General features: G+C 51.6%; 1 protein-coding gene across 2 annotated transcripts; it reads right to left on the reverse strand.

The window, feature by feature from the left end:
* Positions 1-3,240: 3,240 nt before the first annotated feature.
* Peli3 (pellino E3 ubiquitin protein ligase family member 3) lies at positions 3,241-11,971 on the reverse strand. Of its 2 annotated transcripts, XM_090348661.1 has the most exons (8): positions 11,876-11,971; positions 10,707-10,859; positions 10,150-10,221; positions 6,992-7,121; positions 6,442-6,543; positions 5,457-5,651; positions 4,997-5,185; positions 3,241-3,920 (listed from the first exon to the last, which is right to left on the reverse strand). In XM_090348661.1, exons 2-8 carry the CDS (start codon positions 10,856-10,858, stop codon positions 3,354-3,356), a joined length of 1,407 nt encoding a protein of 468 aa, XP_090204787.1. In that variant the 5' UTR covers position 10,859; positions 11,876-11,971; the 3' UTR covers positions 3,241-3,353. The 2 variants fall into 2 exon arrangements, with proteins under 2 accessions (XP_090204787.1, XP_090204788.1); XM_090348662.1 differs by lacking the exon at positions 10,150-10,221.
* Positions 11,972-17,430: the final 5,459 nt, after the last annotated feature.

Here is a 17,430-nt window from a genome sequence, read left to right on the forward strand (position 1 = left end):
GCAGTGATCAAAGACCAAATCCAGCTTTTTTCACCCCTGGCTGTGTGACCTTGTAGGGGGGGGGCCTGGATGCTATACTTCAGCTTTCCCACTCAAGGCTAGTACCCTACCACTTGAACCAGAGGGCCACTTCAGCTTTTTGCTGTTAATCGAAGAATCTTTCACATTAATCTCCCAGGCTAGCTTCACACCGCAATCTTTAGATCTCAGTCTCTTGAGTAGGATTACAGATGTGAGCCACTGGTGCCCTGCTGGCTGTGTGACCTTAAATGGGTCTCTTTAGCTCTACAGACCTCCAGGCTTCATCAGCTGGAAAACAGTTAATAAGTGAACCCATTCCAGGAATGTCCTCGGTGCCAGTGTGTGTGCATAGAGGAAGTGTTTGGGGACTGAAGTCCATCCAGCATTCGTCTTTGTCATGCCTATGTCTAGGCTCAGCGACTGCCCACCACAAGCATGCCTCTCATTCACAGAAGTCCCCAAATCCCTTCACAATAGCGTTATTATCTGATGACTGCCCTTATAAAGGAGGGATTATTTATGTCCTTTCTTGTCTCAATTGTGAGGTGAAGTTGAAATGTACACTTGAGGAGGTAATATCGGTCTTTGGCCACCAGGGGGCAGCTGGCGTAGGCAAAGGATCCAGTTATTTAGGCCTTGGGGCTAAACTTCGTTTGGTTTTTTGTACTGGTGATGGACTTCTAGGACACTGTAGCAACAGCTGCTTTCTACATTCCATCCCTGCATAATCTCATTTTACGATGGTCAAAAGTAGCGATTACTTTAGTCCTGTTCCAGAGCTTGCTGTAGAGGAGCTCACTTAGTTCATGCAAAGCCTTGATGGAGCATAACATTTAACCTATTGAACAGATGAAAAAACTGGAACTAAGAATTTCCAGGACATTTCTCACATTATCTTCAGGAATCTATAAGCTTGGGCCTAGCTTTATTGAGACCTCTCTTCACAACACACACACACACACACACACACACACACACACACTCACATTCACATTCATTGGAATCATGGTTATCACTTACCTGGGTTTTCCCCGGAAGAAAATGGGGTAAGCAAGGAAATAAACATTAACTACCTACGATTTCATAGATGCTTTCTATACATTCACAAGCACTTGGTGAGGCAGAGGCCATTCTATTTAATTCCTGTGGGAGCCCAGGTTCTAAGTTCTGGCAACAAGCAGAACTGGGGCAAGGATAGAACTTTCTGGCTTCTAACAGCCTTGAATTCTCCCAAACACCCACAGATGTGTCTCTTGCTTGTCTCTCCTAGAACCAGAAATTTCCCACTAGACATGGGACCAGAATATTCCACTGCCTGGTTCCCAATGTGGTCAGAAGTGAAAACTGTGGAGAGATCTGTTTCTAGAGTCTGAGGGTGGAGGGGAAAATCCTCTCCCTGCCCCCACCCCACCCCCCACCCCCACTCCAGAAGCAAGAATGCAATCGCATGTCCCTTGCTCGAGTGTGTGGGCACTCTCTGGCCCTCACTAGCTGTGTGGCCTTGGGAGGTCCCTCCAGTGGAGTCTGCACTCCACTTTGTGTGCTGCCATCTGTTCTGAATCTAGGGCAATGACCAAGCATGCATATACTCCTAGCCCTCTCTTTTCTAATCTCTGGAATACCATCTGCTTGTGCTCCTAAGCTCAGTTTCCCTAGGAATGATTAGGGGAGCCCCAGCAATACCCTCAGTTTGGTCCTTGGCACTCAGGAAGATGCATAGACTCAGACTTGTCCTCCATGGCTGCTGAGACCCCCCAGACCCTACTTCAAACCTCGCCAACTCCATCCTGCTTGTCTGTCTCCCCTGCACACTCTGCTCACCAGTTGCCATGCATTTTCCTGCGATGCCATGCTGTTGCCCTCACTCGCCTCCCAGCAGTGCTGCCTCTGCGACTTGAGATATGCTTCACACTCCAGGTTATCTCTGTGCCTTCCTAGGAGCCCCAAATTCTCAGAATACCGCAGCCTGGTGGCCAATCCACGGAATGAGGCTGGGGTGCCGGTGGCCGGGAGGGAGGCAGGGTGGTCAGGCCTCTTGTCAGAGAGCTGGAGAGGCAGGACTTTGCTCACTGCTGGAGCCCTATATGGGGCTGGGCACAGAGCAAGGGGGGCATCTACCAATCTATTCTCCAGCTTCTCCAGGACACAGACTGACTGTCCCTCCTCCCCAATTTAGCCCTGCCGAGAAAAGGAACCCCAACGTAGAAAGAGGGTAGGGTCAGGTTTGAATCCAGGCCTGGTCACGTCCCAGCTGTGTGACTTAGAGCAAATGACTTTATCTTTCTGTGAAAACAAGCGGTGATGCCTCCCTCCCCAGGACACAGGAAGACTGAACAATCAAACCTCCAAGAAGCAGAGCCTGGCACCCAGTGAGTGCTCAATGAACCAAGTTGTTATTACCGTGGGCACAGTGCAGGCAGGGTGCATGGCACATGGTGGCAGGCAGGCGTTCAGTAGTGGTAGCCCTTGGGTCAGAGCCAGGACTCTGAAGCAGCGAATCCTCTCACTCCCCAGTCCCAGCCACTTGGTTGGCTCCTGGCTGTCCCCATCCGAGATCCTCTCAGCAGTCCCTTGTGCCCCTTGCAGCTCATGCTTCAGCCCCCCCTGCATCTGTCATTCGGATCCCCTCCTTCCTTTCCCCTCAGTCTGCAGCCCAAGTACACAGAGCACGCAGCCTTCCCCATGGGCCTGGAGGACTCAGAACCACTGCAGACCTTCAGTTCCTGTCCCGCTTCCTCCCTGAAGCCTTCCATGCTTTCCCACAGCCAACCCAAGGATTGTTCCACCCTCTCACACAAAACTGTCCATCCTCCATTGAACTGTGAACCCCATTCCACTTGGTCCCAGCCTGCTACCCACCCATCCCTCCCTCAGGGCTGGAGGCATTGCACACAGAGGGGGATGTGTGGATTGGGGGAGGGGACCGCTGAGCAGCAGGGTTTCTGGGGAAACTCAGGGCAGCAGGGAGAAGGATGAGTATCTGTTTCCAGGTTGGCAGGCTGAGGGCCCAACCAGCATAAGCTGAGGGTCAGGGGTCAGAGTCCCTTCACTCCCCCAGGGGCACAGTGTAACCGGCATGGTGGGAGATCACCCAGGCAGGGCAAGGCAGGGGCCTGAGCTTCCCTCCATCCACGTGGGGCACAGCTGGTACTGCAGGTCCCTTCAGAATGACCAGGAAGTGATCAGGAGGCCTTGGGGGAGGGTCGTCACCCATCCAGCTGGTGTGGTGTGGAGCCAGTGGGCAGCGTTCCACATGCAGAGCTCCCTCTAGGCTGCAGGAAAGAGGGGTGCTGGGTGAGCAGGTGGGCACAGCGGTGAGGGCTCTGGAGAGCCTAGTCCAGAGGCCCCTGGAAAATGAGGCGGACGCAGCCATGCTCGGTGAGCCAGGCCCCGCAAAAGGGGCAGGCAGCGTGGAAAGCATGGGTGCCGTGCGGCAGTGGCGTCTGGGCCCAGTAGCGGGCAGTCTTCTCGGAGCAGACGTGGCCGCAGGGTGCAAAGGCATAACTGGGAGGCCCCGGGTCCAGGCACAGCCCAGCCTCCTGGCCTAGCCACAGGGGCACATAGGGACCCACCAGTCGGCAGAGGGGACATTCACGCTCCTGGGGACCCCGCTCCCGTCGACAGCCCCAGCCGTGGTAGCCGTGGACGTGGCCACACCGGACGTACACCCAGGGCTGCTGCTTGTCCGGTGCTGTGCGGCCCCGGGCTGGACTGGGGAAGGCCAGGGTGCTGAGGCCCACAGGACACTGGGGCCGCGCTGCATTGGCTTCCTGTCGCTGGGCTTCCAGCTGTTTCAGCGTGGGTGCCCGCAGCAAGCCTGCTGGAGTACGCCACAGCAGCGTGGCCCCGCACAGGTCGATGAGGGAGCCATCTTGCAACACATTGGATTCATTTTCCACCTGCCAACGACAGCAAAAAGCCCTTACTTAGTCCAAGAGGTTCCCACCCAGCCAGGGCTGCAGCCCTGCAGAGGGCGCCTGGGCTGGCAGAGCCGCTGAGAGGACAGACACAGCTCCCCTGGCTCTCAGGAGGACTGGGCTTTGGTCCTATCGAATCGGAGCATCTGGACACTCTCTAAAGTGCTTCAGTAAAGGCCAGAAGATGCCAGATTCTTAGCCCAGAGCAGGGATCGTGGGAAGTGTGTTAACACCTAGATTTAAATTGTGGCCTCACCATCCACTGACTCTGAGTCCCTGGAAGAATCACTTAACCTGTGTCTTAGTTTCTACTTCAAATGGAATTCCAAATCCCAGTATCTCCAAGGAAGCAATCAGTATAAATGACTCAAAGGGTGCCTGGCACATAGTAGGTGCCCAACAAGCATGTGTTCATAACATATTCATGTACACAGATTTTGGTGGTGGTGTTGGTTGTTTGACATATCGTCTCCTTATAAAACCAAGCTGATCCTCAACTCACAATCCTCCTGCCTCTGCCTCCCAAGTGCTGGAACTACAGGGGTGCCCTACTATAGAGCCAGTGGGTATATATAATTTTGGTTTTGGTTTGTCTGTGGTATTTCTGGCCAGCACTGTAAGAACTAATCTAAGGGCCTTTTCCTGTTGGAAGAGGATAATCAAGCTAAGCTGACCCAGACGTGACAGGCACACCATGAGCTGCCAACATTCTAGACTATAAACTGCTCACACACAGGCCAAGTGTCCCCCTTGTATTCGAGTGTAGTTTTCTAAGCTGTCAGCAGCTGCAAAGCCACTTGTGACTGCACAGTGCATGGTGGGACTCTTTCACATTGCCTCACGATTCTCAAGAAGCGTGCAGGCCACACCTGGGGATGCTGGTCTGGCTGGGTCTGTAGGACAAGTACCAAGAGCTCTGTGAGCCTGTGGCTCTCCCAGGAGCAGCCCATGGGGACTCTCTTGGGCACAGGACTGCAGCTCATCCATCTCCAGGCAGATTGTGGGGAGGAGCTGGAAGGGCATGGGGCAGAGATTGGCGGGGAGGGGGGGACACCTACCAGCTTCCCCCGCTGCTGGGCTGATCGGCTGTCTCGCAGTGTATACACGTTCCCACAGACTGATATCTCCCGCCAGACACCTGGGGCGGAGTCCTCCGAGAAGCCGCCCGCAGGGTGCATCACCAGGACCCCATTGGTGGTGAGCCCATCCATCAGGCCATCGGGGGTCCGCCATTTGGCTGCCCGCTCCTGGGACCACAGTGAGGATCAGCTCACATTTCCCCAAGTGGCCCCCAGCAGGCTGCTGCCCCCACTCTCCCTTCATGTCCCAGAGGGGACCCCATGGTTGGGTACCACAGGTCTTCTCTGAGCATCACTTTGCTTGTGCATGAAGCAGGCTGCTAAGGCCCCACAGGGATCACACTTCAGATGGCTGGGGATTGGCCCACCCCTCCCAAATCTTCCCCACTTTCCAGTGGAGAGCTGGACCCTGAGTCCACGCCAAGGAAGATGCACTCACTCCAAGGAAGATGTTGCTGGAGGCATCAAAGCCGGCAGCATAGATGCGGGCAGTATAGGGTGGCCTGCGGTCACAGAGGATGCGACAGGCATAGCGGGAAATGGTGCTCTGGGCAGAAGGGCCCTCGGTGGCCCCTCCTCCAGGGGATGTGTCGGTTACCACGAAGTCGATCATGTTCTCAGTGGAACGGCCAATCTGCAAGTGAGGGGAGGACAAGCACAGCGATCGCGCGCACGTGCCCAAGGCAAATCTCATGGGCTTCTCGCTCAGCATCCGCTCTGCATCAGGACCCCAAATAATGATGCAACAGGGTCCACAGAGAGGCAGTGCTCCCTGGAGATCCTCTGGGCTCCCCAGACACGTCTCTAGGTTACGATTAGCCAAGACCTAATGCATCTCTTGCTCTATCTCTTGCTCTATTGAGTGGGGAGACTCACTCAATTTTTAAAAAACCACACAAAACTGGTCAATTCACTGACAGACCAATGGATGTTGGCAGCAAGCCGCGAACACTGAGTAAGAATTTACCAGCTGTGTAGCTGTTCACCAGTACACCACCTGCCTACCAAGCACAAGGCCCCGGGTTCTGATCCCAGCGGCCCCTCCCCACACCAAAGCTGCTGCACGCTAAGCATTGTATGTGTTCGCCCAGGGGGCGGTTGGTATCACAGGTCCCATTTTACAAATGAGGGAACAAGGACCCACGCGGATTAAGTAAGTCTTGCAGGAAGTAAATGATAGAGCTGGCATCTGAACCCAGGCATGACCGCGCTTACGCTACTCTCTGAACTCTGAGGCCACGTGGCCTTCCACCACATTGTGACTTCTCAGTCTTGTTACGAGTGCTAATCTGCTGCATCAGCAACCCATGCAGGGACACCTGCTTCCTCATGGGAAGGACAAGCTGTGGCACTGAGTGAACCAAATCGCTTAGAAGCTCAGAGGCCCTGTGGCAGGGGACTGGGGGTGGGGGGACTGGGCGTACCTGGAACATGTCTGTGTCGCTGTCGTGTGTGTACTCCACTATGACTGAGTGGCTTCGGGACAGTGTGTATGACACACTGTGCTGACCTCGGTTACTCAAGGCCTGGTGAGAAAAAAGCAGTCACTTGCCGGGGCAGGTAGTCATGAGAGCTAAGTTTCTGAGCGAAGCCAAGCTCAGGGAAGCCTAGCAGCATTTTGTGCAGGGGAGTTCTAAGGGCAGTAGGAACTCTACCCAAGTTATCTAGGCACCCCAAGAATGGGCTTATATTGTTCCCATTTTAAACTGGGGTGCTGGGGGTGAGACAGAAGAACTGATCCACAGCCACATAGCTAGAGCCAGTAGAAGGCAAAGTTTCCCCCCTTTGCCACTGCCAAAGGTCAAGGGGTCACCATTGCTCTGGTGGCCCAATAGGCAGAGTGATGACACAGTGGGCAGCACCCCTGCTGGGATGGAGGGGTGGTATGAACATGTAGGTCTGGGAAGAATGAAGACCTGGCCCAAGGGCACAGAGGGCAGAATGGTACTCGGTCTACTGGCATAAGCTGCTTGCCTTGGAGACGAGTGGCGTGGAAATGTGGTGCATGACGTCTGGCTTCACTCCGTTGGCATGTGGCCTGCGGCTCAGTGCCAGGCGGCTCCGCCGGCGGCCCTTGTCTCCATTTGCCAGACAGCCATTGTAGCTGTTAACGTTAAAGGGGTTAAGAAGAGCAGAAAGGGAGAAAGAATGAAAAGTGAGTGACTAACGAGCCTTAGAGAGCACTGTCAACTCCAGGCAGATTCCATTTTGCTAAACAAGCTCAAGAAGCATGGGAAGCTAGAAGACCCTACAACAGTCAACTGGTGCATGAACAGAGGGGTTCATTAAACTATAATCATGAGTTTCCTGGATGGCTGAGGTGTCTGGGCTGGTAGTATCATGAGTGCATGAAGCAGGGGTCAGTTCTCCAGGATTCAGGCACAGCTGCCTTGACTCAGACACAAGCCAAGCACACCCCAGGCCCTCTGGGCAAGAGAAGAGAATTATGATCCTAAGACTGGGTTTCTTGGAAAGGGAAACCCTACTAGGCCTGGAAGAACTGGAGAGTCCGCTGCTGCAAACCATCACTTATTACTCCACTTCTGAAAACCACAGGAAGAAAAAGAACAGACCCTCAACGTCTCGTCCTCCATATCTCCACTCACGTCACATGCCCACCCTCCTTTCAGCTCACATCCAGTGGGAATAACCATGAGAAGAAAAGATGGGGTGACTCACAGACTCCAACATCTGTGTCCCTGTTCCCTTGAGATATCTGTGTCCTGCCAGGTAATTGTCTTTCTTTCTGCTATCTGAATGAGACAAATTGAGGCTCGAGGAGGTATAGTGCCTTGGGTTAGTAAGTGACAACGTCCAGACTTGCATTCAGATCTGCCTGACCCTGGACTTGGAAAAGCCCTTCAAAATGGAGTAGTACTCACTCTGAGCCAGGTTCTCCAAGCTGGCAACATTTGGTGAGCTCAAGGCAGTGACATACAATAGGAGAAAATGAACACCAGGTGAAAAATATTGTTCTGTCTGTAAGCAATGGGGAATCCTGGATGTCTCAGAGCAGAAAGTGATGAGATAATAATTGTCAAACGAGGAGCGCAGTGTCTGTAGCTCACACTTATCCTAGCTTCTCGGAAGGCTGAGATCTGAGCAGGAAAGTCTATGAGACTCTTAGCTCCAATTAACCATCAAAAAGCTAGAAGTACCAGCGTGCTGGCTCACGCCCGTAATCCTAACTATTCAAGATCTGAGGATCAAGGTTCAAAGCCATCCCGGGCACAAAAGGACCTCTAGAAAAAACGGGAAATGGGGCTTGGCTCAAGGGTAGGGTGGTAGCCTTGAGCTGAAGAGCTCAGGGGCAGTGCCCAGGCTGAGTTCAAGCCCCATGACCACACACACAAAAAAAGCTAGAAGTAAAAATATTGATCCAAGTGATAAAGAACCAACCTCAAAATAAAAAGCTAATGGACAATGCCCATGCCCTGAGTTCAAGCACTAGAACCAGCACACACGGGCACACACACACACACACACACACGAACCACTTGACTCAGAATTGCCAGTGAGTGTGTTAAAATGCAGATTTATTGGCCCCTTCTGATTCTGAGTCTGAATCAGAAGACATCAGGAGACATCTGTTGCCCTTCTGCATGGGAGAGGAAGCAGTCATAAGGGCCATTAGGACCCAGGCTAAGGATGGGCCTGGCTGAGATCTTAGCTCTTCACCTGGGCACTGGTAGCCCACGCCTGTAATCCTGCCTCTCCAGGAGGCTGAAACCTGAAGATTTCAGTTTGAAGCCAGCCTAGGCAGAAAAGTCCATGAGACTCTTATCTCCATTTAACAAAACACCAGAAGTGGAGGGCTGACTCATGTGGTAGAGGGCCAGCCTTGAGCAAAAAATTCTAAGCAAGAACACAAGCCCTGAGTTCAAATACCAGTACCAATGCAGGCACATGCACGCGTGTGCATACACACACACACACACACATGACTTTCATAAAAAGAAGCTCGTTTTTTTTTTTCAGGACTTACTGTGTAGGTTGATTTTGAGAACAAAAGCATTTTGCAGTGTGGTATAGTTACAGCAAGCTCTTAATAAGTATTTATTTTTATTTTATTTATTTTTTAATTTTTTTTTTTTTTGCCAGTCCTGGGCTTGAGCTCAGGGCGTGAGCACTGTCCTTGGACTTTCTCAAGGCTAGAGCTCTACCACTTGAGCCTCAGCACCACTTCCGGCTTTTTTCTATGTATGTGGTACCGAGGAATCGAACCCGGGTCTTCATGCATGCTAGACAAACACTTTAACCACTAGGCCAAACTCCCGGCCCTTATTTTATTTTTTTAAAAAAGCACTTGTCAGCCTGGTGCAGTGGCTCATGCCTATAATCCTAGCTACTCAGGAGGCTGAGATCTGAGGATCGAGGTTCAAAGTCAGCCCTGACACTAAAGTCCATGAGACTCTTCTCCAATGAACCACTAGAAAACAGGAAGTGGCGCTGTGGCTCAAGTGGTAGGGTGGTAGCCTTGAGCTAAAGAGCTCAGGGACAATGCCAAGGCCAGAGTTCAAGCCCCACAACCAACAACAAAACAAAACAAAACAAAACAACAAAAAAGCACACGTGATAATCAGGGGCTGGTAGCTACTCAGGAGGATGAGATCTGACAACTGAGGTGTCAAGCCAGCCTGGGGGAAAAAGTCCAGGAGACTCTCATCTCCAATAAACCACTCAGAAAAAAAGGCAGAAGTGGTGCTGCGGCTCAAATGGTAGAGCACTAGAGGCTCAAGAATACAGCCCAGGTCCCAAGTTCAAGCTCCAGGACTGGAAAAAGGAAAAAAAAAAAAAGCACGCCATGTATGGTCAACCAATGGTAGCTGTTGTTATGCTTAGTCGTTATCATCAGGATACTACAACTTCTCAAGCCGTTTCCCTAGGATGACCAAAAGGAGAGTCGGATGGGAGAGGAGGAAGAGGATCGTGTGTCTTGGGAAAGAGTTGCATGGAAAGTACAGAGATCCTGATCAAAGACTGAGAAGAAATGAGGTCTTCTCAATCCTCAGGTCATATTCTTCCCTAGATTCAGTGTTGTCATTCGTAGCCTGAAGGAGAACTACGGTGTGTGACCGAATACCACATCTAGAGGAAGAAAACTTGGGTCCAAATCCCAGCCTGCCACTTACCAGCTGTGTGCCCTTGGGCCAGTCACTTCCCCTCTCTGAGCCTCGGTTTCCTCACCTCCTTCCTCACAGCATCTTTGTGAAGATTGAAATGAAATAATGTCCATGAAAGGGCTTGGCACAGACTTGCCTCCCAGAACACTTGGCATGTGCTGGGCACTGTGCTGTTATACATAATAAAAATTAATTCCTTCTTCCTTCACCCCTACTTCCCTTTGGGGTAGGGATTACTGCCATCTCTTCTGACAGAATGGGGAAACTGAGGCACAGGAAAATTCAGCAACAAACCAGTTTTAGGTAGAACCACAAATTTTAAACCCATACCACACACACCCTCAGGGCTTCGCAGACTGAAGCTTGGTGATACTTTATCAGAAACTTGGGTAGGCAAAGTTGTCTCAGGGATTTATGAGAAAGTAATTAAACATAGTGGAGGGTTTGCTCAGCTTTGTCTATCATAGCAGAGGACCCTGCATGGGAGTTAGGGCCCTTCTTTATTCTGGCTGCCCCGAGGGGGTGCCCAGAATCCACCCAGCCATCCTGGAGCAGGCTAGGCTCACCCTAGGATGATGAGTTCACCATATTTGATGGGCTCTTCGCCTGGCTGTGCATCTTCACCAGGAGAAGATAGAAGGCAAGAGCCATTGTTCTCAGGGTGCTGGAGGTCTGAGGTTCGGGGAGACCCCACTTCAGGATTTCCTTCAAGCACCATTCTGGGCAGGGCAGGAGAAGAAAAAAGAGGGTTGTTTTTTTTTAACTTTTTTTTTTTTTGCCAGTCCTGGGCTTGAGCTCAGGGCCTGAGCACTGTCCTTGGACTTTCTCAAGGCTAGAGCTCTACCACTTGAGCCTCAGCACCACTTCTGGCTTTTTCTATGTATGTGGTACCGAGGAATCGAACCCAGGTCTTCACGCATGCTAGGCAAGCCCTCTTACGGCTAGGCCAAAGTCCCGGCCAGAAAAAAAAAGAGTTTTCCAGCTCCTCTCAGTCCCCCGTCCTGTCTGCTACAAGGCCGCCTGGGTTAAGGCGACGGTGACCTTTCACCATTCACCTCTGCCTGTCCTGGACTTGCTGGGCAACCACAAAGGGAAGATGAAACCAGAAAGAAGGGGTGCAGTCCGAGGGGCAAGCTCTTGGGAGGGATCAGAGAGGCTGCGCGATCTGGGGTGGCCAAGATCCCAGCCTACGACGGACTTGGAGAACTGGCAACCGGGGACCTGACGGCCCTCAGCAGCCACCGCAGCCGGAGTCCCTGGCTGGGTGACCGTCAGGATCCGGGATGCGCAAACCCATGCCCGTTCTCCCTCTCTGCAGGGCGAGCCCTCGGTCGGCCTCAGCCATTTCTCAAAGACTCCCTGTCCTCCCAGCTCGGTCCTTCTCTCCCCGCTCTCCTCCCCCTCCGCCTCTTGTCTTCCCCTCCCCATGCATCTGACTCAGTCTCCCCATCTCGGCCTCGCACCGGCCTCCGGGCCCCCCCCGCGGTGTGTCCGGGGGCCGCGGGTCCCTCGCCCCGGCTGCGGCAGCGCGCGTCTCCGCGGGCAGCCGGTCTGGAGAACCGGCCTGCGCCCCCGGGCACGGCGACGGCCCCCACGGAGCCCAGCCCGGACCCGCCGCCGCAGACGCGCAGCAGCCGCCGGCCCACTCCCGCTCCCCCGCCGCCCCCAGACACGCAAACACGCCCCCCGCGCCCGCCCGCCGCAGCCCCCGCCCCCTACGCCCCGGCGGCCTCACCTGGCTGCGCTTCGGGCTCCACCCGGCGCGGTGGCTCCTTCCGCGTCTCACCCCGGCCCAGCCCCAGGGCCGCTGCGGCGGGACGGACAGGACCCGCGGCGGCTCCGCGCTGCCTCGTCACGGGGACACCCGAGGCCGAGGAGGGAGGGAAGGAGCCAGGGAAGCACCGCCCCTGCCGCATGCCCCGCCCCGCTGGCTCCGCCTCCAGACAGAGCTCCGCCCACCAAGGCTCCGCCCCCTGTAGCTTCGCCCCGCCCCTAGTTGAGGGAGCCCGCATTCTCGAGAAACCACGCCCCGCCTCTGGCACCGCCCTGTAGCCCGGGAAGCCACGCCCACCTCCCCTTCTGGTGACTCCCTCGCCCCGCCCATCCAGCCGAGAGACTTCCCCTAATCTACAAGGCCCCGCCCCCATCCTGGGCACCACATCCTCGGCCCTGTTGCCCTGGTCTTCAAGGATGGGCGCCTCCTCATCCCCTCGTAGGCCCGGATGGAAGGCACATTTCCCAGCCTTAGGTCTGGGGACTCCTTGTCACCCCTCTACAAAACCCCGCCTCGCATATGGGAAGCTATGGGATTTGAGAAGAGAGGGAATTGGAGAAGCTAGGGAAAGGGAGACAGAAAATACTAGAGGGAAGGAGGGAGGTGCTCGTCGCCCAGGGAGACCGAGGACACCTGCTACTCTGTCCAGGTTGTTTAGCAGGTTAACTGGAGAGAGTCTCATGGACTTTTCTACCTGGTTGGTTTCAAATGTTGAGCCTCAGAACTCAGCCTCCTGAGTAGCTAGGATTACAGGGGTGAGGCACTGAAACCTGACTTGGACTTCTAACATCTGAAGTCATAGATTGGCGGTGGCAGGGGGTTTAGAAGAGAAAACCTTCTCTGTGTCAAATGAAAGCTAAGAATAATAAGAGATGGGGGGAAGCCCAGCGATCAGACCATGAATTCATCTTCAAGGTGTGTTTTAGGAAGTAATCGGAGTAGATGGCCTGAGACCCACCACGGTGCGTGCAGCTGGAGTGTCCACTCACATTCCTGAAAAGGTAGCATCTTGTTCCATGGGAAGCTCCCCCATCTCCCAGTCCCCTCCCCATTCCCACACCTACCAGCTGCTTTGCCAACTGTCCTGAGGCCCCTGCTATCAGAGGAAATGAAAAAGCAGCCATCAGCACACCTGTTAGGCTGAAAAGCAGACCTCCCAGAAAAGCTGCCACCTAGTTGGCCATGCAACCTGTACACCATGTGGTGATTTCCATTGCTGCAGCGTGCACTGGAACCAGCTATCCCTATTATAACCTTAGCTTCCAGCACCTTGCCTGCCAGAGCAGTGATCAGGCACTAAAGTTCTGCTGTTATGTGAAGTTTACAGAAAAGGGACTTGAGGAGGCCCATAGAAGGAACCGTCCTATTTTGGGTCATTCAACCATGAATGTGGGACAAGTGTAGAGCTCATGGTCAGAGCCCTGGGTGCTATCACCTGACACTGAGCTGCTGTGAGAAAGGTCTGAGACAGATTACTAAGGTTCAGGAAGACAGAGGCCCACCGGGTGTCAGTGGCTCATGCCTATAATCCAAGCTACTCAGTAGGCTGAGATCTTAGAATTCTGGTTCAAGGCCAGCCTAGGCAGGAAAGCCCAAGAGAATCCAATTTCCAATTAACCACACACACACACACACACACACACACACACAAGTGGAGCTGTGACTCAAATGATAGAGTACTAGTCTTGAACATAACATGCTCAAGGACGGCACCCAGGTCCTGAGTTCAAGCCCCAGAATCAGCACCAAAAAAGAAAAAGAAAAAAAGCGGGGACTGGAAGTTTGGCCTAGTGGTAAAGTGTCTGCCTAGCATGCAAGAAGCCCTGGGTTCAATTCCTTGGTACCACATACATAGAAAAGGCTGGCAATGGTGCTGTAGCTCCAGTGGTAGAATGGTAACCTTGAGAAAGTCCAAGGACAGTTCCAAGGCCCAGAGTTCAAGCCCCAAGACTGGCAAAAAAAAAAAAAGGACAGAGACTGGAAGTGAAGGTATGTGGCTCAACTGGTAGAATGTCCACCTTGAGCAAAAAAGCCAAGCAAGCCGGGCAGCAGTGGCTCACATCTGTAATCCTAACTACCCAGGAGGCTGAGATCTGAGGATCAGAGCAATAAAGTCCCTGTGGGACTCTATTTTTTATATTTTTAATTTAATTTACTTATTTTTTATTTATGTATTTTTTTACCCGTGAGACTCTTAACTCGAATTACCACTCAAAAACTGGAAGTGATGCTGTGGCTCAAGTGGTAGCGCTGTAGGCTTGGGTACAATGTGGCTCAAGGACACCAGAGAAAAAAGCCAAGCAAGGGCACAAGACCCTGTACCAGTACTAACTAACTAACTAAATAAGGAGGAGTAGAGTTCTGGGATGAGACTGCACGGTAGGGACTCAGGGCCTGGCCATATCTGATGCCAGCATTGTCCAGATAGGGGAAAGGAAAGAAGAGTTGTTCTCCACAAATAGCCACAGATACCCAAGTTTGGCTTTGGCTTCTAAATCCAGGGCTTTATCTCAAGAACTCTCTGGGCCTCAGTTTTGTTATTTGTGAAATGGGAACAACGATGCTTCCCGATCTGTAGTGCTATACTGACATACAGCATTGTTCAGAAACCCATTCTTTTCATCCCCTCTTTCTACTTCTTTCAGCCATCCAGATCTTGCTCCTATTGCTGCAAAGGAAGGTACAGAAAAAGGAAAAAGATACAAACTTTAAGCTGGGGGGCTAGTGGCTCACGCTTGTAATCCCAGTTACTCAGGAGGCTGAAATCTGATGAGGTCATACAAACCAGCCTGAGCAGGAAAGTGTATGAGATTCTTATCACAAATTAACTACCAAAAAACAGGAGGTGGAGCTGTGACTCAGAATAGTACAGTGATACCCTTGAGCAAATAAAGCTCAGGGACAGCACCCAGGCCCTGAGTTCAAGCCCCACAACCAACCAACCAACCAACCAACATTATTACTTTTTTGAACTCAGGGTCTCACACTCTTCCCTAGCTAGTACTTTACCATTTGAGCCACAGCTCCACATCTAGCTTTTGGCTAATTGATTAAAAATAAGAGTCTCACTATATTTAAAACTATACTATATAACTTGTGGGTGGGGACAGGAAGGAAAAACTGAGAGAGAGTGAAGGGGTGGTATTGTCCAAAAAGAAATGTACTCTTTACCTGACTTATGCAATCCCCTGTGCACCAGCTTTGTAATAACATTAAAACAAAATTAAAAAAAATCACACCCAGTCAGTAGAAGTTAGCAAGGAAAGCGGGGCTCAGGAACATGAGTCCCTCGGCTGTGGCATGATGCTAGGGAAATGTTCTAGGATGCCAGAAACTATTGCATGCAGAAAGGAGGATTGAGCTCTGAGGATCATGGTTTGCAGCTAGCCCAGGCAGGAAAGTCTATGAGACTCTTCCCTCCAGGTGGCCAGCAAAAAGCTGGAAGTAGAGCTGTAGATCAAACGGTAGAACAGTAACCTTAAGCAAAAATGCTCAGGGACAGTGTTCAGGCCCCAAGTTCAAGCCCCAGGATCAGCACCAAATAAGTAAATAAAAACAGGAAAATAGCCTGGGCACCAGTGCCTCCTACCCATAATCGTAGCTACTCAGGAGACTGAGATCTGAGATCATGATTTAGAGGCAGTCTGGGCAAGCTGTCCAATTAGTCATCAAAAAGCCAGAAGTGGAGGTATGACTTATGTGGTAGAGCACCAGCTTTGAGCAAAAAAGTTAATGGAGAACAAGAAGCCATGAGTTCAAGCCCCAGTACCACACACACACAGTTGGATTTGGCTCATTGGCCTGTTCTCCGATGATACTCTAATTTGAATTACGTGTGTGTGTGTGTGTGTGTGTGTGTGTGTGTGTGCGCGTGTGTGTGTGTGATAGCCCTGGAGCTTGAACTCAGACCCTCAGTGCTGTCCTTCAGCTTTTGTTTTGCTAAAGCTAGTATTCTACCACTTGAGCCACAACCCTACTTCTGGCTTTTGTGGTACTTAAGCCCTGCTTTGAATAGCAATCTTCAAATCTCAGTCTCCTGAGTAGCTAGGATAATAGGCATGGGCCACAGTGCCTGGCATCTGCTACAGGTTTTTGTTTTTGTTTTGCCAGTCCTGAGGCTTGAACTCAGGGCCTGAGCACTGTCGTTGGGCTTTCTCAAGACTAGAGCCCTACCCCTTGAGCTTCAGCACCACTTCTGATTTTTTCTATGTATGTGGTACCGAGGAATCAAACCCAGGTCTTCGTGCATGCTAGGCAAGCACTCTACCACCAGGCCAAACTCCTGGCCTGCTACCTGTTTTGCAGAGACAAGAGGTCAGAAGTGTGTCATCTCTCCCCGATGATCTGAAGTGGCAACAGCTGATTGATTGGAAGGCATAGTTTTGTTTTCTTAGTCTTGGAGCTATGAGTTCAGAGATCTTTAGCCATAAGCCATACATTTTTTCCTGCTAATTGCCAACTTTTGCTGAAAGCTACCTGTCACGTACAACACTTCTTTCATTGCCTTTCTTTGTGCAAATGCCTGTATAAATAAATACATTGAACTATGGTATGGGCTTCTTTTGTCTCCCAGACCCCTACCCTCTACTGTCAGTGCTGATAGTTCACCTGCTCCCAGCTTTCTGTAAGGTGTGTGGGTACGTGTGTGCACGCATATGTGTTTGCATGTGTGTTCTTCAATCTGTCTTCCCTCAGAGACACCTTCATCTGGCTGGTCTACAGCAGGTACTAAGAAAAAGTTCTTTTCAGTATCTAGCTATATTAGCAAATTACCTTATAACAAACTACCCTAAAGCTTAGCCACTTAGACAAAAAACATTTAATATCTCACTCTGTTTTGAGGGTCAGAAACAAGAGATTCTTTTTTTTTTTTTTTTGCTAGTTCTGGGAATTGAACTCAGGGCCTAGGCACTGTCCCTGAGCTTCTTTTGCTCAAGGCTAGTACTCTACCATTTGAGCCACAACATCACTTCTGGCTTTTTCTGTATATGTAGTACTGAGGAATCAAACCCAGTGCTTCATGCATGCTAGGCAAGCACTCTACCACTAAGCCACATTGCCGGCCCCAGAAACAGGAGATTCTTAGCTAGGTGATTCTCCACTGGGGTCCCTCATGAGGTGGCAGTCAGATGTCAGCTAGATGGGCTGGAGAGTCCCTTCCCATAGTGGTACACTCATGCTCACATAACCTAGTAAACCCACACCTGACATCATGGTCACATTAAGTTGATACCCTCTTAGTCCCACTAGTATGTCTTTGGGATCAAACTCTTTCACATGTTAAGTAATAATTATATTCAAAAATCATACTCATAGCTGGACACTAGTGGCTCACATGTGTAATCATAGCTACTCAGGAGGCTGAGATCTGAGGATCTCAGCTGGAATCCGGCCTGAGTAGAAAAGTCTCGTTCATCTCCAATTAATCAACAATAAAAACTGTAAATGGAAGCCAGGTGAGGTGGCTCACGCCTGTAATCCTAGCTACTCAGGAGGCTGAGATGTGAGGATCAAGA

Source organism: Megascapheus bottae, chromosome 16, assembly GCF_031878675.1.
Source record: "Megascapheus bottae isolate mThoBot1 chromosome 16, mThoBot2.hap1, whole genome shotgun sequence".
In the NCBI taxonomy this organism is placed as follows: Eukaryota; Metazoa; Chordata; class Mammalia; order Rodentia; family Geomyidae; genus Megascapheus; species Megascapheus bottae.